The sequence below is a fragment of the Lathamus discolor genome, chromosome 20 (genome assembly GCF_037157495.1).
Source record: "Lathamus discolor isolate bLatDis1 chromosome 20, bLatDis1.hap1, whole genome shotgun sequence".
NCBI classification, from domain to species: domain Eukaryota; kingdom Metazoa; phylum Chordata; class Aves; order Psittaciformes; family Psittacidae; genus Lathamus; species Lathamus discolor.
In genome coordinates this window covers 3,790,842-3,812,142 of record NC_088903.1, presented here as the reverse complement: position 1 = coordinate 3,812,142, position 21,301 = coordinate 3,790,842, and the positions used below count along the sequence as shown (strand labels likewise).

Here is a 21,301-nt window from a genome sequence, read left to right as displayed (position 1 = left end):
GCCATCAATTCTGGGCAGGTCAGAGCCCTCTGCGGCCCTTCAAGTAGGTATTTCAGTGTATGTCGCGTTTGCTTCATTTCTGAAGGCCCCAGAGGAGGGAGGAAGGCTGGAGCGTGGGGAGGAGGAGGGGGGAAGAGAAGAGAGCAGCAGTCTGCTTGCTGCCCAGATGCACCGCTCAGCCGGTTCCCCCCGTCGCTTCTGCTCTTTGGGGCATGGTGCCATTCACGTCTCAAGTGCCAGACTTGGAGATGGTGATGGAGGGAGGTGGCCTCAGTGCTTAACACAGGACACGGGGCACAGCATTGCTGAAGGAAAATGGGGCAGAGCAGGTGCTGGGGCCAGCTCATGAGTTTTATTGGGGCGTTTTAGCTGTCAAATCAATACTTGGTCTTTCATAAGCACATCCCAGGTAGAGCCATGCTTGGAGAGGTCTGCGCTGCACAGGCAGGTCCATTTTAGTTGAGAAAAGAAGAGACAGAGCTACCAGCAGAGGTGGTGGCAGAGGATTCTGCTGCGGATGTGCCATGGGATGCTCACAGGGACCTGGAGGAGCAGCCTGCTCCTGTTGGGAATGCCGATCTGCAAGCAGCCCCTGCCACCTTTCCACCATCCCATTCCACCGCAGAGGAGTTGCGTTACCATGATTTTATCCATGTGCACAGCTATGTAAGAGGCTTGGGATACGCTGTTTGCTAATAATGTTTGGGGCCTTCAGGGTGGGAAAACCCAGGAGGAGGCAGAGGCTTGTCCACAGTGGGATTTTTCCACCTCTGTAAGTACAGCCTCACAGTGTGCAGACGCTGCTGCTCAAATACACAACATCCTCCATAAATCCACTCGACCCAGGCTGGGATTGGGATGACAAGCCCTAGTGCAGGCACATTTTCACACCTGGGCAGTACTGGCTGTGGTTAGTCATCCATCAGGGCAGGGCAAAACACGGTGCTGTGCTGGCAGGCCCCCAGTGCACCTCGTTGGTTTATTCCTGTTAATCTTCCATGCGGACGGAGATGCAAGGGCTTGGCAAAGGAGCCACGGAGCATCCTGGCTTCCTGCAAAACCAGCAAAGTCAAAGCCAGGGGGAAATGATGGGGTTTTTTCAGAGGGGTCTTGCAATATCGTGTTTGCTTCAGCACTCGGCGCGGAGCTGGACAGCACTGCAACAAACAAGCCCTTTTCTATAGCAACTGGCCCCCCCAGGACACCTCCGAGCGCCTTACACAACGCAGATGGAAAAGCACTGAGACGTGAATGTCTGCGCTGCAGATTGAAAGCAATGCTCACAGACCAACCCAGGATTTCAGTTTGGCTTTGTCAGTGCCAACAGCAGTAACAATCCAATACCCTCTGAAGAGGAATTGCATCAGGCTGGGACAGAGAGGCCCCTTCAGGCCCGGGGCAAACGGGATGGGATGTTAGAGCACAGCAAGCAGCTTTGCATCACCAAATCTGGCTGATCAGCACCTTCTGTCAAACGAGGCATGAAGCAGCCGCGGGCTGGAGCTGGGGCAGTGGGACAGGGTGGTCCAGCGCAGGCTCACTCTGGGATGTGCTTAACCCCGAACCACACGCTCCATCCTGCTGACACAGGGTTTATCTTACCAGGGCTGCAAACCTCAGAGAAGAACAGTGTAGATGCTCAGTTCAAGGGACCTTGAGCAAGCCCAGAGGAGGTCATAAAGATGATCTGGGGGCTGGAGCTATGGAGCCAGGCTGAGAGAGCTGGGCTGGGGCAGCCTGGAGAAGAGAAGGCTCCTGAAGGGGAGACCTGAGAGCAGCTCCAGTGCCTAAAGGGGCTGCAGGAAACCTGGAGAGGGGCTTGGGACAAGGGCCTGTAGGGACAGGCCAAGGGGAATGGCTTGAACCTGCCCGAGGGGAGACTGAGCTGAGCTCTTAGGCAGAAGCTCTTCCCTGTGAGGGTGCTGAGGCGCTGGCACAGGGTGCCCAGAGAAGCTGTGGCTGCCCCATCCCTGGCAGTGCTCAAGGCCAGGCTGGACACAGGGGCTTGGAGCAAGCTGCTCCAGTGGAAGGGGTCCCTGCCCGTGGCAGGGGTTGGAGCTGGAGGAGCTTTAAGGTCCCTTCCAAGCCATTCTATGAGTCTGTGAGTCTACAACCTAACACAGATCCTGGTCTCCCAACACGACTCCCTGCCTGCTCCCGGCTGGAGCCTCATGCTGTGTGTGCACCAGCAGCGGTACTGAGTGTCCTCCAGGTTGCAAACACTGCCTGTCAGGTCCCCCATCAATGGGGAACTTTACCAGCCAGGAAAAAGGAAAGCTGCTGGGAGATCACTCACTCCCCTCTTCAATCTTGCAGCAGGAAAGGGGCTGTGCTGGCAGCGTGGAGCACTGTAAATTCCAGGGATGTAAGGAAAGGAAAAAACAACCGCCAATAATAAATGAAACGTTGGAAAGATTGTAAAGTGAGATCAAGGAATTTGAAGGAAGGGAGTTTATATGGTGTATTTCCTGATAAAATCGGCCATTTCAAAGCGTCCCTCCGCCGTGTGGCAACGCTGCAGCCAGCAGAGAGCATTTTTGGGAGCAGAATAAGCATTTCCCCCAAAAACGGGTATTTCGCATGTGGGATTTCAAAGGCTGCCGCGTGGCTCTGTGCCCATTGAAACTGGAAGAAACCCTTGAGCCAAAACGCACAGCCATCCAAAATTTAGATGTTTGGGGATTATTTATTACCCTCCATTCCCAAACGTGGGAATGCTGAACGCAGCAGTCAGGCCCGGCTGCTCAGGGATGGACACTGCACAAGCAGGACTTGGAGGCACAGTTGCCTTTAAACACACTCTTTAATCAGCTCCCTGTAATGCGCCAGCAGATAACGTGCTGAGGGTGTGGGCAGACCCAGGTCTTGGTTTAGATCAGGCCAGAACATCCTTAGAAGGCTATAGCTGCCCTTTAGCCAGACGTGATGGGAGATCATTTCTTCCCCTTTGCACCCACTTGGACCCATCTCACCCAAGGAGGCAGCACCTTTGCCACCAAGGCAGTGACACAGGGCCAGGCTGTAACCTCTCAAACTGCTCCTCCCAATGACAGCTCTGTGGGTGCCCTCTGCACTGAGGAGGAGCAGGGAGACACCACGATCCCGACGCTCCAAGTGGAGCTTGTCGCCTCCACAGCTGTGAAAATAAATGAATTCAACCAAGAGTAAAGGAATGACAAAAGGTCGCAGGACCCTTTCCTACTGCTAGCATGATCTGACTGAGATACCTGGGACTTTCCTGGCATTTGGATAAATCAGGGGGCTCGAACACACAAAGGAGCATCATGAGTCAAGGTGGTTGCACCTCATCGCTTCCCTACAGCAGAGGCAGAATCAAGGCAATGGTTTCAGGCCAGAGAGTGAGGGTGAAGCCCCGGTCCCTGTCTGCTCTCCCTCCACAAGCTGTGAGGGGCCCATGCCACGGCTGGGTGCTGGTTTTTGGGCTACTGCTGACCCGGGTGGGACCTCATGGACAGGGCTGTCAACTGCAGCATCAAACCCTCAGCTGCTGCCAGCAGTCACCTTGCCCTGCACCAGCTCGTCCGAGTCACTCTGCCTCGGGCTGTGCTGTGCCCATGTGCTGGGTGCAGCTCAGCGCTGCTCCAGCTGTATCCCATCCCCTGGATCTTCCCTCTTGCACCACACCTGGCCGGAGCAGGGCTGCACCCAGTGCACAGAGGGGCGGCGAGCAAAGCTCAGCCCAGGTGGGAGGGACTGGGCTCCCATTAAATCCAAGGCTCCCAGAGGACTGACTCCTTCACGGACCCACCCTTGTGCCGAGTTTAAGAGCTCAAGGTGCTGTTGGAGGTGTTGCTGCAGGAGAGGGGACGAGCGGTTGCAGTGCAGGTACTGCCGAGTGCTCGCTTCAGGGGCCGTATCTGCTTTTCCACCTCTCTCCTTCCATCCTCCATGCTAATGTTGTTTGTAGCTGGTATCTGTTCCTCTCTTCCATCATTCCTCTTTCTTCTGCTGCTGCTTTGCATTTAACTGATGTTTATTCCTGCGCCTTGGGAGAAATCTGCTGCAGAGATGTTGAATAAGCCAAGACATGGTTGTTCCTGCCTGAACAGCGCTGCTGGCTGGCAGCGAGACCAAGGGCTGTTTATCCTGGGTGGGGAATGTTGCTGGATGGTCTGTGGGAAATGCCATGGGATTATGCTTTTTGCTCAGGCAAAGGGTTTGGACTTTCCTCAGTCTCCAATGGGTTTTATTTAGTAGCAATTACCTTTCTGATTCACCCAGAGCTTGACGCTTTCCTGTGATGTTTGCTGTGCCAGTGGTGCGAGGTGCTCCACTCGCTCTGAAGGGAATTCAGCCCATAGCAAGGGGGCAATGAGAGCATGCTCTGTGTGTACACAGGGCTTTGTGGTGTGGTGAAGTGGTGAGAGTCCAAGGCAATCAAAATGCCACGTGGTAGCAAGAAGTCAGAGGCAATGCTTGGTCGGGGTTATTTGGTATCACTGTACTTTCTTAAGCCATTGACAGTCAGCAAGGTCACAGCACGGTGACTTGGGTCAGTGTCAAGAGATGCTGTGAAACCACAGTTGAGGTCCTGAGGATCCATCCTTGCCTAAGAGAGAAGCAGAACATCAGGGTCACGCTGTGGAAGCTCCAGCCGGGAGAGCTGCAGACACACAGCTGTGCAGGCAGATGTATTGGCAGGAAGATGGAGGTCTGAAGAGGGGAGGAAGAGCACCTAGTCCCACCTTGTGCTGTTTGTCCCACCTTGTGCTGTTTGTCCCTTGGACCAAAGAGGAGAGCATGGTCTGTGGCTTCACAAGGTTTCCAGCCCTGGGGCGCAGTGCTGTACACTTGAGGGGACGTGCGTGGGGGAGAGCTGATGTACAGTGTCCTTCTGGAACACTGAGAACCTGCAGAGCCTCCATGCAGCAGCTCCCATCCTCTCCCTTCCCTTGGTACCTCTGAAATGCAGGGAAACAGCTTCCCTAACACTGCAGCTCCCTTTGTCATTATACAGCCTAATGTGGGAGCAGAGGTGAGATGTGTCTGTGGGATCAGAAGGGAGCTGGTGCTCTGAGGAGCTTGTCGGTGTGACCGAGAGCTCTCATATTGCTGTAACCCATCTCAGATGTTCCTAGGATTAGCTAACTCAGTCTTATTTTGGAAGCACTCCCTCTTCCAAAGCTCCTCTTGCTGCCCGATGCCCTCACTTCCCATGCCCACTGCTCAGCCTGCAAAGAGCTGCAGGCAAACCCCTCCTGGCTGCGCTGGGACCTCTCCTGGGGATGGAGAACCAGGCTCTGGTGCTTGTCTCATACCCAGACAAGTTCTTGCTAATGGGGAAAGAGCCATCCTGGGAGAGGAAGAGGGAACACAGCAGCGGGAGAGGAGCGGTTTCGACATTACAAATAACCCTCCTCATCCAAAGCCCTGGAGACCCTGTCAGAAGCCTCAAATGTTGCTAAACAAGGATGCGCTGGGGCTGCTGGCGGGGGATCGCTGCGGGAGGATGGCTGCTGCTGCTGGGCTATGTTGCAGTGCTTCTCCCTACCCCAGCAACAAGTCCCCCTTTGGCAATGGCCACACGGATGCTGCCCCATCGTGAGGCTCCAGGGGCTGATCGAATACCAAGAAGCTGTCAGGGATTTCATAAAGGCTTCTTTTGGCTGCTGAGCTTCCTAACTAGCTCTTGTTTGAGCAAGGAGGGAGCTGGCTTTGTCTGACCGTCACCCCTCTCAGCTGCCTCGTGCTCCAGAGGTGCTGGAACCCGCTGTAGCTGGAGTTGTACTGATATTTGCTGTGCGATACCGCTGCACTCCCTGCTCTGTGGGCAAAACAGAGCATAACCATGGGAACCCTTATCTTCACCCTCATCAGCATGACCTGCTAATCCAGGCAAGCCAGCCTGCAGCCCTCCCCATGATTAAACCGGGTGTAATGAGCCCTGTAAATCTTGGGTGTCCCAGCAGCTCCTTCCACTCTTCCTGGTGCGGGGATGTGGAATGGACGTGTCAGCGGGAGGCTCCCGGGGCTCACACTGCAAGGGAAAACAGCGCAGGCTTGGCAGCTGGGTTTGCTGTGTTGGGGTCTCTGAGCGGACGGGGAACAAGGCTGTGTCCTGGCTCCTACTGGGCAGAGCTGGCACTTTGCTCTCTGCGGGATCCGTGGGGCTCGCCCCACGTGGCCGTTGGCTGGGCTGGGCCGTGCCTGCCGGGCTTGGCAAAGGCTATGGGCTGTTAGGGAGCACCAGGGTGTGCCTGGCACAGCCCTGGCCCGAGGGCACCCGGCTTCACCCGCCCGGGAGGCACCTCCAGACCCAGCTCCCACCTCCTGCAGCCTCACGGGGATGCTCCCGCTCCAGCCCCGGCAGCCCCGAGCCCGGCTCCTTCGCACGTCGGGGGGCTTCGGGTTTTCATAGCAGGGGCTGCCCCCCGAGCTGGGCTGGAGGAGGCGATGAGCACCGGGGTTACTGGGCTGAATCCTGCCCCGCCAAGCTGGGTGTCTTGGTGAGTTAAGCAGCTACCCCACCAAGAGCCTTTATAAGCGTGTCTGTCTATGCCTTCATCTGAAGGGGAATTCCGTTCCACAGCCTGCTTCCAGAAGCAGAAGCTCTGTAATTTCCAGTCTAGATGTGCTTGTGGCAAGCTGATTTCCATTCCTGCCTGCGCTGCCCTTGTCTTCACCTAAACAGCAGCGCTCCTTCCCCCCGTGTTTCTGTGCAGCCAGCGAATGCTCTCAGGCTCGGATGAGCTCCCAGCCAAGCCCTGCAAGGCACGTCTGCAGCGCTGGGTTAACTCTGCCAGGGCTGCGATGCTTCTGCTGCAGCGCCGATGCATCGTGCCCCACAGCACGGCACAGGCGTGCCATGGGCTGGTTGTGAGCAGCCGCCTTGTCGTTAACCTCCTTCATCCCAGCCCTTTGCCCTGCAGCAATAGCTGCACTGAGCGTCCTCCTTGGCTTTGGCTCCTCCAAGCAGAAGAGCCTGCATCTGACGCTTAGGATTCTTGCGAGGAGCCTGGGAGCCCTCTCACTTTAACCAGGAGAAGGGAAGGGAAATGAGGTTTGGAGGCTCATTCTGGCAGCATCAGGCATGAGAAAGATCAAAAACTCGGGGCAGGAGTACAAGGGAGGAGCGAAGCTGTTGCGTGCATGCTCCTGGAACCCCCTGACAGTCCCGGTTCATGCATACTGCACGTTATTTCTGTACCTACTTAAATTAAAACCAGCCTTGTCTTGCGGACGCTGACTGGAGCCAGGCAGTTCTTGTCCCCGGGGGAGAATCCAATTTTCACTCCATCTCACTTGTGTTTTTGACCTGGAATGACTCTTCTTTTTATACTTAACAAACGCCCTCTGCAAGCCTTGTGCTGTGCTGCACCCCTCGCAGCATCGCCTGTGGCACTACGGCACATACGTGCTCCAAGGCAGGGAACCAGAAGTGGACAGAGCGTGGACCTGTGCTGATGGCAGCTCCCCTGAGGTCCAGCTCTTCCCACCCGTTTTCTGGTAGATCCCAGCTGGCACTCCATAGGGATAACCTGCTCCAGGCTCTGGGTATCTCCCATCAGGATGGGACAGACCTGGCTTGCAGAGCCCTGAATGCCTGGAGGGGCTGCGTCTGTCCCATGTGTAGTATTAGTTAGCTCCAGCTCGGAGATGCCACATGCCTGTCTGATTCCCAGCTAAAGGCACAGCAGTTGCCTCCCAGAGGTGCTTTCCTTCCTGCAGCACAGGTCTTGGTGCAGGACACATCCTTGTCCTGAGCCTTTCCTATGAGCCAGCCTGCTGGTCCTCTAAATAACATCTCTCAAGAGGCTCAGGAGACACAGTGGGGTCTGGGCAGGACTCTAAATGGGTCGGAAGTATTTATTCCCTTCCTGCAGTCCTTAAAAACCTCCCCTTGCTCTTTAGAGCGTGTTAACTGCTGCGACTCATGATCCTCAGCCGCTCATAGAGCAGACAGCGGCAACATTTTGCTTCTAATGCACTCACCTTGGTGAGCGTGTGCTATTCCGGGTGTCTCTGCAGCGAGAGGAGAAGCTTCTCCAGGGTGATAGCATTCACTGAGGGCAAAGCCAGCCTGCTCTGCGCCAGCTCACCCAGCCCAGCAGTTAGTCACCACGCAGCAGACATGACGTACGGCGCCAGCCCTGCCCACGGCGCGATGGACCCAGCGCAGTGTGTCTCTGCCTCCGTCCTGTGACTCCACAGTTACTCAACCCGAGATAGGAGAGCAAATAACTCCTTCGAGGCTGGTGCAGGAAAGGACAAATACCATGCTAAGTGTAGCCCGCTGCTTGTATGTATTACACACCAGATCCGCACAGGACACAGAGGAGCGAGCCCTGAGCCCCAGGATTAACCCCTGTCAGTGAGTCTTTGGCTCTGACTTTGTGGTCCCCACTGGCGCTGCCCTCCCTGAGGAGCGGAGAGGATGGGCACGTTCCCATCCATCTGGCATACTGGGAAAGGTACTTGGCTTTGATGTCCAAGCACCAAGACGTTGGGGTTTGGCTGCCCCGGCGGGTATGAAGGGGCAGAGTGAGGTTCCCTCAGCACGTTGGTGGCACTGAGGTCTGCTGACTGTGCCGACGAGCAGGAGGGAGAGCAGCAGCCCGGGGGGACCCCAATTGTCTGCAGATGGAGTTGCACAACTTCCCCCACCTCCAAACAGTGTCTGAGAACCCCCCAGAGGAACCCAGCTCCTGGCATGGGTCTTTTGGAATGGAGGCTTGCAGAATACTTTCTATCTAAAGCAAAGCCAGAGGGTATTCCGAATTTAATAGCGGTCGGATTCCTAGAGAAAGCAGACGCATACACAGGCTTCCAGGGCTCAGCTCATGTTGTGCCAGCCAAATAAACCCTCCAGTTAAGTGTACACCCACTGCTCTGGCAGCAGCTCCATCCCTATGGCCCATGGCAGGTCTGACCTGCGTGGTTCCGGGCTCATTCTCTGCTCCGGGTGGCTTCCAAGGGTCCCACACTGATGTTGTTGGAGTCGTCCTTCATTCCTGCCCAGGAAAATAAGCAGTGCGCAGAGGAAGCGGAATGCAGCTTTCAGGCCTTTGAATCCTGAAAAGCTGTTGCGAATTAATCCTCCTTGCACTTGCCCGGATGCACTGCGGCAGCGGGAGCAGGGGCTGGAAGGGGGTGGAAAAGCAATAGGGGATGACTTGTTTGCTTATGAGCTGAATTCCAGCTTTGCGCTCCAAATCCCCGTTTTTATAGAGTTTTCCGCTGCAGTCTGCTCCTGCCCGGGGCATGCCTGTGTAACCGCTCCTCTCTCTGCATTCCTCAGATTCTTCTTCTGCTTGAGACTGGAGTGAAGGGGTCCGAAGTCTTTGGTGAAGAAAAGGAAGAGGGGAGGACGAGGAGGAGATTTCCCTTGGACTCTAAGCCATCAAACCAGGAAGCCAAAGCATGTCCCAGGTCATACAAAGCCACGTGCTGCGTGTTGGACAGACTGTGTGTGTTTCCTCACGGGAGGAGAGCAAGAGCCTGCACCCAGCCGGGTACCAGGGCTGCTCAGCGCTGCCCATGCAGTGCACCTACTACTCCACGGAGGGCTGGGCTGACCCGCTGGCCATGGTGCACACCAACACAGTCCTGCTGCCCCATGGGGGGCTCTACAGAGCCCACCCTGTGTTTGAGCACATGGCTCCAAAGGATACCCCTTTGGAGAGACCGTATCAGCCAAAGGAGGAGGAGGAGAACCCCGGTGCAGATCCGGAGGCTCACCTGGGGTCTCCTACCTTGGACATAGAGAGCCTCAACAAGATGATCCTAGAAATCGATCCGACCTTTCAGCCGCTCCCGTGCAAGCCAGTGAAGGATGCAGTCCGAGCTGCTCCTCAGGGTGACCCTGCTGCCACCAAGAAACAGGATCCAGAGGCAATAGGTGAGGCAAAAGGTGCTGGGCGTGTGGTGGAGCTGGTGCAGCTCCGAGCTAGTGAAAACCATCTGCAGGAAGAAGCCTTTAATTCAACCTGATCTTTGCTCCTCTGTGCTTGGGGAAGCGTTTCTCATTAGAAATGGGAGTTGTAGCTCGTGGGGAAAACTCCTAATCCATGTTATTCCCATCAGTGATTAGGGACAGGCACTGACCCTGGATGTGATGTGCAGATGTGCTCACCCTTGCAGCACAGGTCTGGTTCTACCCAAGGGCAGCAGAGCCTTCCTCAGGGTCAGACCTGACCTGTGGAAGCACAAGAACTTGGAGCCAGACTTGCAGAGCCCTGGGCTAAGGTACCGGTCATTGCACAACCAGCCCATTTACAGGTTCCTAAGTCATTTTGCCAGGGAAATTCTTTCTCCAGAGCCTGTGCGCTCCTCCAGCAGCATACCTGGCATACACGAGGCAGAGCATCAGCAGCACACACCAACCCCCTCTTCCTGCTCTCATGCCTGGGTGCCTTACGTGAACCCTTGTGCAACACCCCTCTGTCATCCCAGCAGTCCAGAGCCCTGCCCTGTGTGCTGCTCCTGATGCCAGCACTCTTGCCTGCGGCTCTTGTGCGGTGTGTGAGCTGCTCAACACCCTTGCACAGGGGAACACCAGCAGACTGTGTTGCCCGCTGCTGCAAGCACTGTGGTGCGCCTCCGGGCAGCTCGGCCATGTGTTTGGGTGCCTAAAGATACAGTCTCCACGCTTCTGGAAAGCTTTTTTATCTGTCTGTGTCTGTAGAAATACCCTGAAAGTCTGTCCCCAGGGCGATTTCCAGGGGAAAGGCAAGTGAGAGGTTGTGGAAGGCATTGCCATGGGGCTCCGGTGATTGTGGAACAGAGGCATTCCCGCTTCCCACTGGGATGGAAGGGGTGGCCTTGCAGATAACGTACTGTGGCAAAGGGCAAGTTCAGCTCCTGGCTCCTCAGCCTGGCTGCAGAGGCCTTGGAATGCCGCCCCAGGCATCACTCGAGGGCTGGAGTCCCCAGCAGCCCGCGGGTATCGGTATCGTGCCCGTGGGTTAGAGAATCTGGCTCCTGGTGTGGAACTGAACATCTGGGAATCTGGCTCCGGATTCATGGGAAAAGCCTCGCTTCAGCTTTCATTTTCTTCTAACAGCTCTCCTCTTTTCTAACACAAACTCCCAACTGCTGCACATCTCACACCACCCACCTCCTCCTGCCCAGCCTTGCTCTCATTGGGTTCCTGCCTCCCTTTCCTCCACTTGGCCATGCAGGGGAGGCCCCACAACACCCCTGAATCACTTCCACACTCTCCTTCTCTGCCTGATGCTCTTTCTAAGGTTCTTTCTTCCCCACAGGCACAGCCACTTGATGTGGCAGGAGACTGACAGTGCCCAAGCCCATGAGAGGGGCTTGTTCTGGTCTAGTGGAAACCATGAGGAGGGTTTTAACATCACAGCTGCTAGAGACACGTTGATGAGAGTCACCAGCTCCCTCTGGTACATGCTTGCTCCTGGAGAAGGGGAAAGCATCCCAGCTCGCGTGACAGCTCTGCTCCGTGCTGCTGACACTCCTTGATGCTGAGAACCTTGCCAAGGTCGTGAGCAAATATTTGAGCTTTATGATAAGCAGGAGCGAAGGCAGCGAAGCAGGAGGCAAAAGGCCTCAGCAGCGCACAGATGCTTTTCAGTTATTTCTTTAAAGCTCAATTAAAATCCCCATTTATTTTCCCCTTTTGAGGGAGACATTGACAAAAAGCACCCGAAAGAGCTTCTTGTAAGAGTTTGATGCTGACACCAGAACCACAGGGCTCTGGAGGAGCTGCTGCTGCCTGCCCAAAGCAGGAGGCTGCAGTTCTGGCTCCTTCCCTGTGCATGGTCCAGCCGTGTTCCCACTGGGACCAGCCTGACCCAGTGCCTCCTCGGCAGCTCTCCTCTGGCTGTGCCGACCGGATCCCGTGCTGGGATCAGCACGGAGAAGGGGCTCAGGGAGTAACTTTTGTACAGACTTGTGCTTTTCCAGCTCATCCAGCTTTATTCCCTAGAGGTCTGCTTGTTCCTTGCAGGAAGCTGGGTCTGCAGCACTTGGCATTCCAGGGGCAGCTGCTCGGCCCTGGCCAGCAGGTCCCAGCACAGGAACCAGGCACATAAACCACCAACTGCCCAGGGAGCTCAGGGCTGGCAAGAGCAGCTTCTCGTTGCTGCGGCAAAAGGGCTTTTCTGCCTCCAAGAAACGCCTTCAAGAAGGGGAACTTTCCTGAACCCCGTGGCAGGGCAAGAACCAGGAGCTGAAAACAGAGCTGGGCACGTTCAGACTAGAAAGGAGCATGCTTGAAGCAGTGCAGGTGATTAAGCACTGGAACAGCCTCCCTAGGGAGGTGATGAATTCACCATCACTGAGAGCACTCCAATCAAGCCCGAGTGTCTCTTGCTAAAAGGCGTCTTCTAGCTCAGATGGAAATGATGGCTTGTTCAAGGCACATAGAGAGTGACATGCACCATGGGGAGCCAGCACACCCCTTGTCCTGTACCTGAGATCGCACTGAAGGTCTGGGAGCAAGCGATGCTCTGCTAGATATAGATAATGGTGTGCAAAGAGGGAGTAGGAGATGAGGCAGTGCCTGCCTTCCTGAATGGAAGAGCACGAGGGAACCCACAGCACAGGCACAGAAACTGCCTTGGAAATGAGTACTCTTGTGCAGGATGGGAGAAGGGAAGGGTGAGCAGGTCCCATTACCAGCACCTACAGCCTTGTGGCTTCCCTCTGCCTGGGTGCTGGTGCCCCTGGGAGCCAAGGAGCCACCCTCGCTGTGCTCAGATGGGTGCGCAGGGCCACGTGCCTGCTGCCGTGGGCACCCTGCAGCCCGGTGCCATCCCTGGGGGAGCAGCCCCGTGTTTTTCTCTTGAGTCAGGTACAAGCAGAGCCGCTGCCGAGGGAAACACCCTCCTCTGGCCGCAGGTCTCAGCACGCTCCGGTGGTGCAGGGCAGGATGGGGGGGGCTGTGCAGTCAGACCTGACCGTGTGTAACCCCTCGTCCCTGCCAGCACCGGGGGGGGGTCTCTGTGGCTTGGGGTCTGTGAAGGAATCAGCCCTCACAGGGTCTTAATGAAGACAGCGTTGGGCCATGGGGGTCCTCCCCGGGTGCAGCACCCTGCGGGGCGTGTGCATCAGAGCCAAAATGAACAGCAAGAAGGGACATGCGTGTGCCACAGAGCTTAGCTAACAAACCTGATTCACACTGAGCTGGTAACGACCTCCTCTTTCCTCCTGCAGACATCAAATACATAGAGATGACGCCAGGCAGAGCCACGTGTCCCGAGCGGCTGCAGGGCTCCCCCAGCCCTTCGGGCACCCCGTTCTCGAGGTCCCCCCAGGGCAATGGTTTCCTGTCTCAAAAAGGGGGGCTCAGAGGCAACTACAGCACCAGTGGCAGCGTGGTTTTCTCCAGCCCATCCAGCCCCAGGCCAACCTCTGCAGCTTCCCCACCCCACAGCAGCGCAGCCGAGTGCGTGGCCGTGCCCCATCAGTGCCGGACCGAGAGCATCTCCTATGGCCCCGGCACCCCTGGCACCTCCCCGGGCCTCGACAACCTGCTGAAGCCGGTGCACGTGGTGAGGGCTCAGCAGAGGAGCAGCCGGGTGTCCATGCTCTCCACCAGCCCTGGCTCGGACACCAGTTACATCCTTGGAAGGTAACTGCTGCCTCATGTCTGGTCGTGGGCTGATGGTGGGGATGGAAGGGGCATGGGGTGGTTATCCCAAGTCCCACGGTTCAAAACCTCCTTCATCAGCCTGGGCTCGATGCCCCGCAGGGCTGGTGTGGTCCCTGGGGTGCACTGTGCATTGCATCCCGGCTAAGCAGCCGCCCCTGCTCTCGCTGTCCCTCTTGCAGCAGCACCTACTCGCTCCACAACAACGACTCGGATGCTCACCCCGCTGCCTGCCCGTCCCCTGCCAGCTCCCTGGGCAGCCCCTGCCCACCTTCCCCAAGCATCACCTGTCGCTCTGGAGAAGCTTTTGGCCTGAGTCCCCGCCACCACAGGGCAGACTCCTCCACCAAAGCCAGCACCTCCCCATCCCAGAAGGGACAGGCCAGCAGCTGCCCCCCCTCCATCCTCAACTCCTCAGCCGACATCCCGGTGCTGCTGGTGAACGGGTGCCTGGAACAAGCGGATGCATCTTCCAGGCTGGCCAAAGCCCCCCCAGCCTCTGTCAAGCGGGTCCCTGCTCCCACCTGCAGCCCATCCTCGGGGCTCAGTGGCCTGAACACCACGCTGTCGGCACCAGCACTCTCCTGCATCCCGGACAGTAAGTCACCTCCCTGCCATGGGGCAGGCCTGAGGGGGGAAGGAGCTGCAGAGCCCAAGAGCTGCCAGGAAAGAGGCAGCAAACGCTGTTTTCTACTCTGGTTTATCCGTGGGTCATAGACATAAAGGACAGGAGGTCCTTGCTGGAGCCGGAGATCCTCGCTGCGTCTCCACCAGGTTGCAGAGCTCTGCGGGGGTCCCCGGCTCTTTGCTGCTGAGCCTGCATTACCCACGGTGTTTTGCTCAGCAGGCAGAAACACTCCGGTCCCCTCCAGGAGATGCGGACACGCTTATTTATAGCACCTGAGAACGCGAACCACGATTGCGTTGTTTCCTGCTTGTGAGCCCAGGGCGGGTGGGGAGGAGGGGCTGGGGGTCTGGTTTGCTCTGGAGGGCATCTAAAGATACCAGAGCCCATAGGGTCCCTCATTCAAGGGTAAACACTGGGGCTATTGTTCTCTGGAGATGAGCAGAGGCAGCCCTCAGGGCAGAGGGTTTTAATTGGGACCCTTATGGGAATAGCAGCAGGGCTTTGTGGGTCAGATCCTCAGCTGGTGTAAATCCCCATGGGCTGGTAGACTTGTGCAGATGGGCACTGCTGGGGGATTCCATGTGCTGCCTCCCTGCGCTCCGTCGCAGCCTGCCAAGAGAGATAATTACGTGGGGAATGAATCATTCCGAGGCGCAGGGAGGAAGCTCTGCTCGAAAGGATTGAAAACAGCAACCTCCTACCCCGGCCAGCCTGAAAGAGGAATCTCTTTGCCAGAGCTCTGTCCTCTTGGTGATGGCTGCTGTGAAGTCTGTCAGGTCCTTGACACCGTACGGTCTCTTGCAGGTCCCCTCAAGGCTGGGCAGCCGACCATGAAGTTTGTGATGGACACATCGAAATACTGGTTCAAGCCAAGCATAACTAGGGAGCAAGGTAAGGCAGAAAGGGTCTCTGCAGGGGTAATCCCACCATAGGATTGCTCTTGGGAGGATGCTGCCTGTTCCCCAGGCTGGGCTTTTCCCCCCGCAGCACCCCAGTGCCCATGCTGAAGTCCTGTGGAGACTCAGTGGTGGCAGCTCAAAGCATACTGATACCCACTCCCAGGTCCAGGGGCAGACTCCAACATGGGCTCTGACACAGCCCGTTTGTGACTCCCTTAACTCCAACAGAGTTTCTCCTCCCTCTGATGTGCTGCTACTCAGCATGGCCTGGGCAGGGGCTGCCTCTGTCCTGGGACCACAGGAGCCATGGGACCAAGCCGGGTCCCTCACTCTGCAGGGGCACCACATCTGGTACCCACATAAGGGATGTGTGCTGCCAAGGAACGACTCCCAGTGAGAGCATCAGCAACATGGGGAGGTTCTACCTGTTTAGCTTGGCTGAGCCTCCTCCTGTGCTTTGACAGCGATCCAGCTGCTGAAGGACAAGGAGCCAGGCACGTTCGTGGTGCGGGACAGCACGTCGTACCGTGGCTCGTTCGGGCTGGCCATGAAGGTTCTCGTGTCTCCATCCAGCAGCCAGACAGGTACAGGGCTCATGCAGAAAGTAAAGGGTTTAACTGAAACTACTCAAACTGGAGCAAGCTGAGAAGCTGCTGTTGTCTATGAGAGATGCAAGTGGCCGGGTCTGTGCGTGCTCATCGCATCCCTGTGCTGGGGCTGGCACCGCACTTGTTGCACAGCGGATGCACCAGGGCGGGCAGGGGCAGGCGGGGAAGGGCAGGAGTGAAAACGGCTCCGATGCTGGTGCTGACACTGTCTCCACTCCCGCCTGCAGGCGATGAGGGCAGTGACCTCGTCCGGCACTTCCTCATCGAGTCCTCTGCCAAAGGGGTGCACTTGAAAGGAGCCAGCGAGGAGCTGTACTTCGGTGAGGATGCTGCCATCAACCACACCAGCCCAAAAAAGCCACTAAAAGCCCTCAAAAGCAGTCTCCAAAATAGGAACGTGGGATGCGGGTTGGAAAACCCACGTGAGACCCCACAGAGTCAAACTCAGCCCCCCCTCCCTTCCTTCTGAGCTCCATTGGACACTGTAGCAGGGCCTGAGGCACATGGGTGGGAGGTTTTGGGCACCAGCAGCCCCTCAGCTCACAGTTCTGTGTTGCAGGGAGCCTCTCTGCCTTCGTGTACCAGCATGCCATCACGCCGCTGGCACTGCCCTGCAAGCTCAGCATCCCCACCCGAGGTAGGTGCTGGGGACAGGAGAGATGCTCTGAGCGGTCCCCAGCCTGGGGATGTGGGTCAAGTCCTGCAGTGGGGAGGGGGCTGAACCCCAATGCCGTGCAGTAGGGCTGGAGGTGGAGCAAGAGCTGACGTGAGTCCGAGTCAGTGGTGACTTGCTTCTGCTGCGGATGGAGGGTGGTCAGCAAAGCAGTGGGGAGCAGGGCACCACTGGGGGTGGGCAAGGAAAGGAGGAGTTGGGAGATGGGAGGAGAGGGAACGGGGGGTAGGTGGTGACCCAGGGCTCCCTGTGCATCAGTGCTCCTGCTTGTCATTTGTGCAGATCTTGCTGATGGAGAAGACAGCCCTGACTGTGCTCCGGAATCCGCACTGGCCTTGCTGAAGAAAACTGCTGGTGAGGAAATGAGCTGGGGAGGACACCAGGATAAAGCTGAGCTGGTGACAGCCACAGCTCTGGGCATGCATCCGTGCTTCGGGCTTTAATCCTTACCTATCAAACAAGAAGCTCTATTTTCTATGTCATTCCTTCTGGCACCACTCACAGCAGAAGCTGTCTTTGCACCAACGCCCATGGGTGACCTGCTCCCTTGCGCAGCTCCAATGTCCCCTCATGGCTTTATCACCAGGCTGGAGATGCCTGCAGGTTTTCTTCACATCCTCAAATGTGGCCTGCAGGGGAGCCTGGTGTTTTTAAAGAAAGGAGACTTTTGGTGCTCAGGATGATGAAAACGCAGTTCTTGAGGTCACAAGGCTGGTGAAAGACCTGCAATTCCCACAGTTTTAACTAGCCTGTGATTTTTAAGCCTCTCCTAATTGTATTGAGCTGATGGGTATTGAATATCTGGGGTTTCTAGGACAGGGATGGGGCAGTCGGGGCTGGTTAAATTGCTGGTGGAACGCACATGGAAACAGCACAGCAGGATGGGGAAGGGTCTTTGCTTCTCTTCCACCATCGGTACCCCCAGCCTGGGTGCAGTGGTGAGTGGGCTCCAGGTGAGAGCAGAGGGCGATGGGCAGGAGGCTGTGGGGAGGGCCCCAGCATAGTCAGGAACTGCTTTGTTTTGCTGGAAATGCTGGAGAATAAGTTGGCAAGTTCAGTTTGACCCAGAACAGCCCTTTACAGAGCTCAATCAGCCCAAAACGTCATGTTTTAGGGTTGGCTTCAGCCCTCCATTGGCTTGGGGTATTTCTGCTTTTCATTAAAAGAAATATGCACTAAACAGGGAAAACAAAAAATCCTAAACAAATGTGACATTTAGGAACTGGAAATGAAATACTTTGACTTTTAAAACTTTGAGCGCAAAGAATTAAAGTAAACCAAGATAAATTCACGATGGATTTCTGAGTCACCGGATCTCGCGTTTCCATCAAAACAAACCTGACCACGTCCGTGTGGCCGGTGCCGCAGGGTGATGCCTGTGACCCCCCCCGGACCAGCATCACGCGTGGCGGTGAGATGCTGGTGCTGCGCCGAGCAGGGCTCCGTGCTGTCCTTGCAGTGTGCAACGTCTTGTACCTCAACTCGGTGAGCATGGAGACGCTGACGGGAGCCCCGGCCATCCAGAAAGCCATCTCCTGCACCTTCGAGCTGGAGACACTGCCCACACCTACCCTGGTGCACTTCAGAGTGACGGAGCAGGGGGTGACGCTGACGGACATCCAGAGGAAGTAAGAGCTGCTTGGGGAGGGTGAGGATGGAGCCCAGGGCTCACGGGTGGGGAGGTGCAGGGAGGGCTCAATGATGGAAACAGAGCTCACCCGTGAGCACCCGGCTCTGCTCTTGCCTCTCAGCCTGCCAAGGGGCTGATCTGCAGCACGTCAAGAGCTGGCCTGCGAGCACAAATCCGTGTCGCAATCCAGGGGCGGACTTGACCCCTTCTGTTACAGCACAGGGCATGACGCTGCTTTACATGGAGCCAGGGGCAGCATCTCACAAGTGGGAGGCAGGAGCAGGCTGATCCCAAGAGCTTTGCCACCATCAGCTTGGTGGCAGCCCCAGGGAGCAGGACCCCCAAACCCCCATCCCCAGCAGCCAGAACAGTGCAAACAGGGCTTAGTTTTGCAGATACCCATTTCTTCTGTCAGCTCTGCCCAGGCTCTTCCCTCCTCTAACACCACGCTCTCCTCCTCCTCCCTCAGGGTGTTCTTCAGGCGACACTACCCCTTGGCTGCCATCAGGTTTTGTGGGATGGACCCTGAGAACAGAAAGTGAGTTATGTGCTGAGGGCTCCCATCCCAGTGGGAGCAGGTCCAAGGGGTCTCTGCACCACTTGAAATCCCCAACCATCGGCTGTGCAGCCCCTGCCCCGGGCTTAACGTGCTGTGGTTTAGCTAAATATAAACCTGGGCCTTGCAGCTGATGGGATGAGTTAAAAACCAGTCTGTGACTCCAGTTCTGTTCTCCCCTCAGGTGGCAGAAGTACTGCAAGTCCTCCAGGTAAGAGCAGCCAAAGGGTGCGGGTGCAAACCTGGGGGGGAAGATGCTGTCTCTTCGGTGGGTGCCTTGCAAAGCTGCGCAGAGCAGCAAAGAATCAAAGCTTAGAAATGAAGAGGGGGTGTGATAAAAGTCAACGTGGTGGCAGGGTGAGACATGGGGCAGCCGGGTGAAGCCTCAGGGGGCATTGTGCTCTGTAGGCTTTGATGAGAGGCTTGGCTAAGCCCAATTCTCCTCATCCACGCACGTAGAAAGCTCCTGCGCAAGCCCATCAGCCTTGCCAGGGTCTTGCTTGCTCTGGGCTCAGGAAGTGAGTTTGTATCTGGCTCTACCTTGTGCTCAAGAAACCCCGCACAGCCCTGCCAGAAACACTTCTCTTGGGTCTTTTGCTTCCAAGTAAACGTGATTGGGGAGCGGGCCAAGGTGGAATTGCTGGAGCTGGGGTTTTGCTCTGGGGCTGGGGCTGGTTTGAGCGGATTCCGTTGGATTCCTGGATGCAAACCGAGCGAATCTCTTTCCCTTTTCAAAGAATCTTTGGGTTCGTGGCCAAAAGCCAGACGGATTCGGAGAACCTCTGCCACCTGTTTGCCGAGTACGACACTGTGCAGCCCGCGTCCCTTGTCATCGACCTGCTCTGCAAGCTCCTGCCGGGCCCATAGAGCACCGAAACCCCGGGACAGCTCAGGTCCCCTCGCTCTGAGCTGTCCCTGCTCTCCTTTTCCTGCTTCTAGGTTGCATTTTGGCAACAGCTCGTATTTATATCTGTATTTTTTGTTGCATACCAGCACGTCAAGAGTCTCGGTTAAAGATTTTCATGCTCTGGTGAGACAAAATATTGCTCCAGGACCCTCCTTTTGGGGCATCACAGGATGGGAGCTGTGCTCCCGTATGGAACTGCTTTGCCTCCCTCACTGGGCACACACCATCCATTGCTCTGGAGCACTGGAATACTCCGGCTGAGGTCTCTACCAGCACTCAGGGTGTCCAAGCTGAGGCAGGAGCTGAGCTCCTGCCTTTGGGGCCTCAGCCCTAACCCCTGGTGAAGCTGGGGGGGGTTCTGATCCCTGCCCACAGACCAGCATCAGGAGGCAGTTTTGCAAATCAAAGCGCATAAACCCATCAGGCCCTGCTGCAAAGTCCTGCTTCCCTAAGGAGCGAGAAGCTGCTGCGTCAGAGCAGCGTATTCTTGCCCGGTGCAGGTCCATTCTCCTGCCCCTCTTCACAAAGCAGCAGCAGCCCTGGAGCCGAGGAGCGGATGTTGACGTCTTCAGGACAGTGAAATGCTGGGGTTTGGGAAATGGATTTGTGTGAATTTGGGCCAGGTCCTGCGATGACGTGAATTGGCGCTGGGTGCTGCGGCCGGCGCTGCTGTGATTTACACCAGCTGAAGGCTCTGCTCTCGCTGTAACCTCAGCGCAGTGGAGCGGCTTCGACAGCCGCCTCCCTTAGCATGCACTTACCTGGTGCCTCTGGGGGGGTTTCGCTCTGGGCCCTGTGTAACGCACCCTGCTCGGGGGTTATCTTCAATAAAGCAGCGGGTCACTTACCTCGGTGCTGGCCGCTGAAACGCGTTACTTTGCTCTCTTCCATGGACGAGCATCTCTGTGCTGCTCATGAACGTGATTCTCCTCCAGCCAGGCAGAGAAACAGCATCCGTCTGCCACAGCTGCTCGGGGCCGATAGAACAGACACCGGAGTCACTGTGAGGGGAGGAGGATTCTCCTCCTTCACCATCGGCTTTGTGGCCCCTGGGCTGTGACCCCATGGGCCCCATTGCACTGCACTGCACAGACCCAGGGGACTGCAGCTCCCCAAGGTCAAGGAGGGCAGCTCAGCCCCTTGTGCAGGATGTGACCCGCTGCAGTGCGCGCTGCAGCCGGCAAGGGGCCCCAGCACCACACTGTCAGCCCTGCCTGCCTCCTGCCTATGCCCTGCCTGCACCCTGCCTGTGCTCTGCCCGGCTGCCGGGAGCCACAGATGAGGGCAGAGCTGGGTGCTCAGGGCTGTTTTGGGTAACCAACACTGCACCAGCACTGCAGGGGCTGCAGGACTCCGGCCCCTGCACCCCATGGGCCATGCAGCACAGCTCCAGCACATGTACCACTGTTGTGACAGCAGTGACAAGCACAAGGGAATATGATGGTCACATTCAAAGGCTTTGACTCCAAGCGGGGGGGTCACGTTGATGTCCCCCATCCCTGCCCTGCTCCTCGTCCTGGCAAATCCCTCTCCCTGTTGCAGAGTCCATCTTCGGGGGAATGGGGAGGTCAATGCTCCCTTTCCCCACTTCAGGACCACTGTGGGATGGGCAGCAGGCCCCTCGCCAGGCGCTGCCTTTCACACATGGAATTTTCAGCTCACTGGAAAGCCTTTTCCAGTGCAGCAGAGCTGGAGCCTGGGCCCAGGCGCGGCGGCAGGGACAGTTCAGCCAAAACCACCTGGATTCAGGAAAAAAACAAACAATTCTCTGAGCTCCTCGTGGCTTCCAAAGTTTGTCCCAGGCTTCCTGGAAGCGCGGCTCTT

At 56.8% G+C, this 21,301-nt stretch overlaps 1 protein-coding gene across 1 annotated transcript; it reads left to right on the top strand.

Annotated features, from left to right (window-relative positions):
• Window positions 1-3,763: 3,763 nt before the first annotated feature.
• On the top strand, window positions 3,764-20,345 carry TNS4 (tensin 4). The gene is made up of 13 exons (XM_065699227.1): window positions 3,764-3,846; window positions 9,260-9,859; window positions 13,141-13,558; window positions 13,759-14,174; window positions 15,009-15,095; window positions 15,568-15,687; window positions 15,939-16,031; window positions 16,271-16,348; window positions 16,667-16,738; window positions 17,844-18,012; window positions 18,484-18,552; window positions 18,755-18,781; window positions 19,308-20,345. The coding sequence occupies exons 2-13, from the start codon at window positions 9,382-9,384 to the stop codon at window positions 19,435-19,437; spliced, it is 2,157 nt and encodes a 718-aa protein (XP_065555299.1). The 5' UTR covers window positions 3,764-3,846; window positions 9,260-9,381; the 3' UTR covers window positions 19,438-20,345.
• The last annotated feature ends 956 nt before the right edge of the window (window positions 20,346-21,301 follow it).

Bases quoted from the DNA above. Each gene is read 5' to 3' on its own strand.
- TNS4 (XM_065699227.1), top strand. From the start codon at position 9,382: ATGTCCCAGGTCATACAAAGCCACGTGCTGCGTGTTGGACAGACTGTG. The intron at 14,175-15,008 runs GTAAGTCACCTC...GGTCTCTTGCAG, and splicing joins ACTCTCCTGCATCCCGGACA to GTCCCCTCAAGGCTGGGCAG. The intron at 16,032-16,270 runs GTGAGGATGCTG...TCTGTGTTGCAG, and splicing joins CAGCGAGGAGCTGTACTTCG to GGAGCCTCTCTGCCTTCGTG.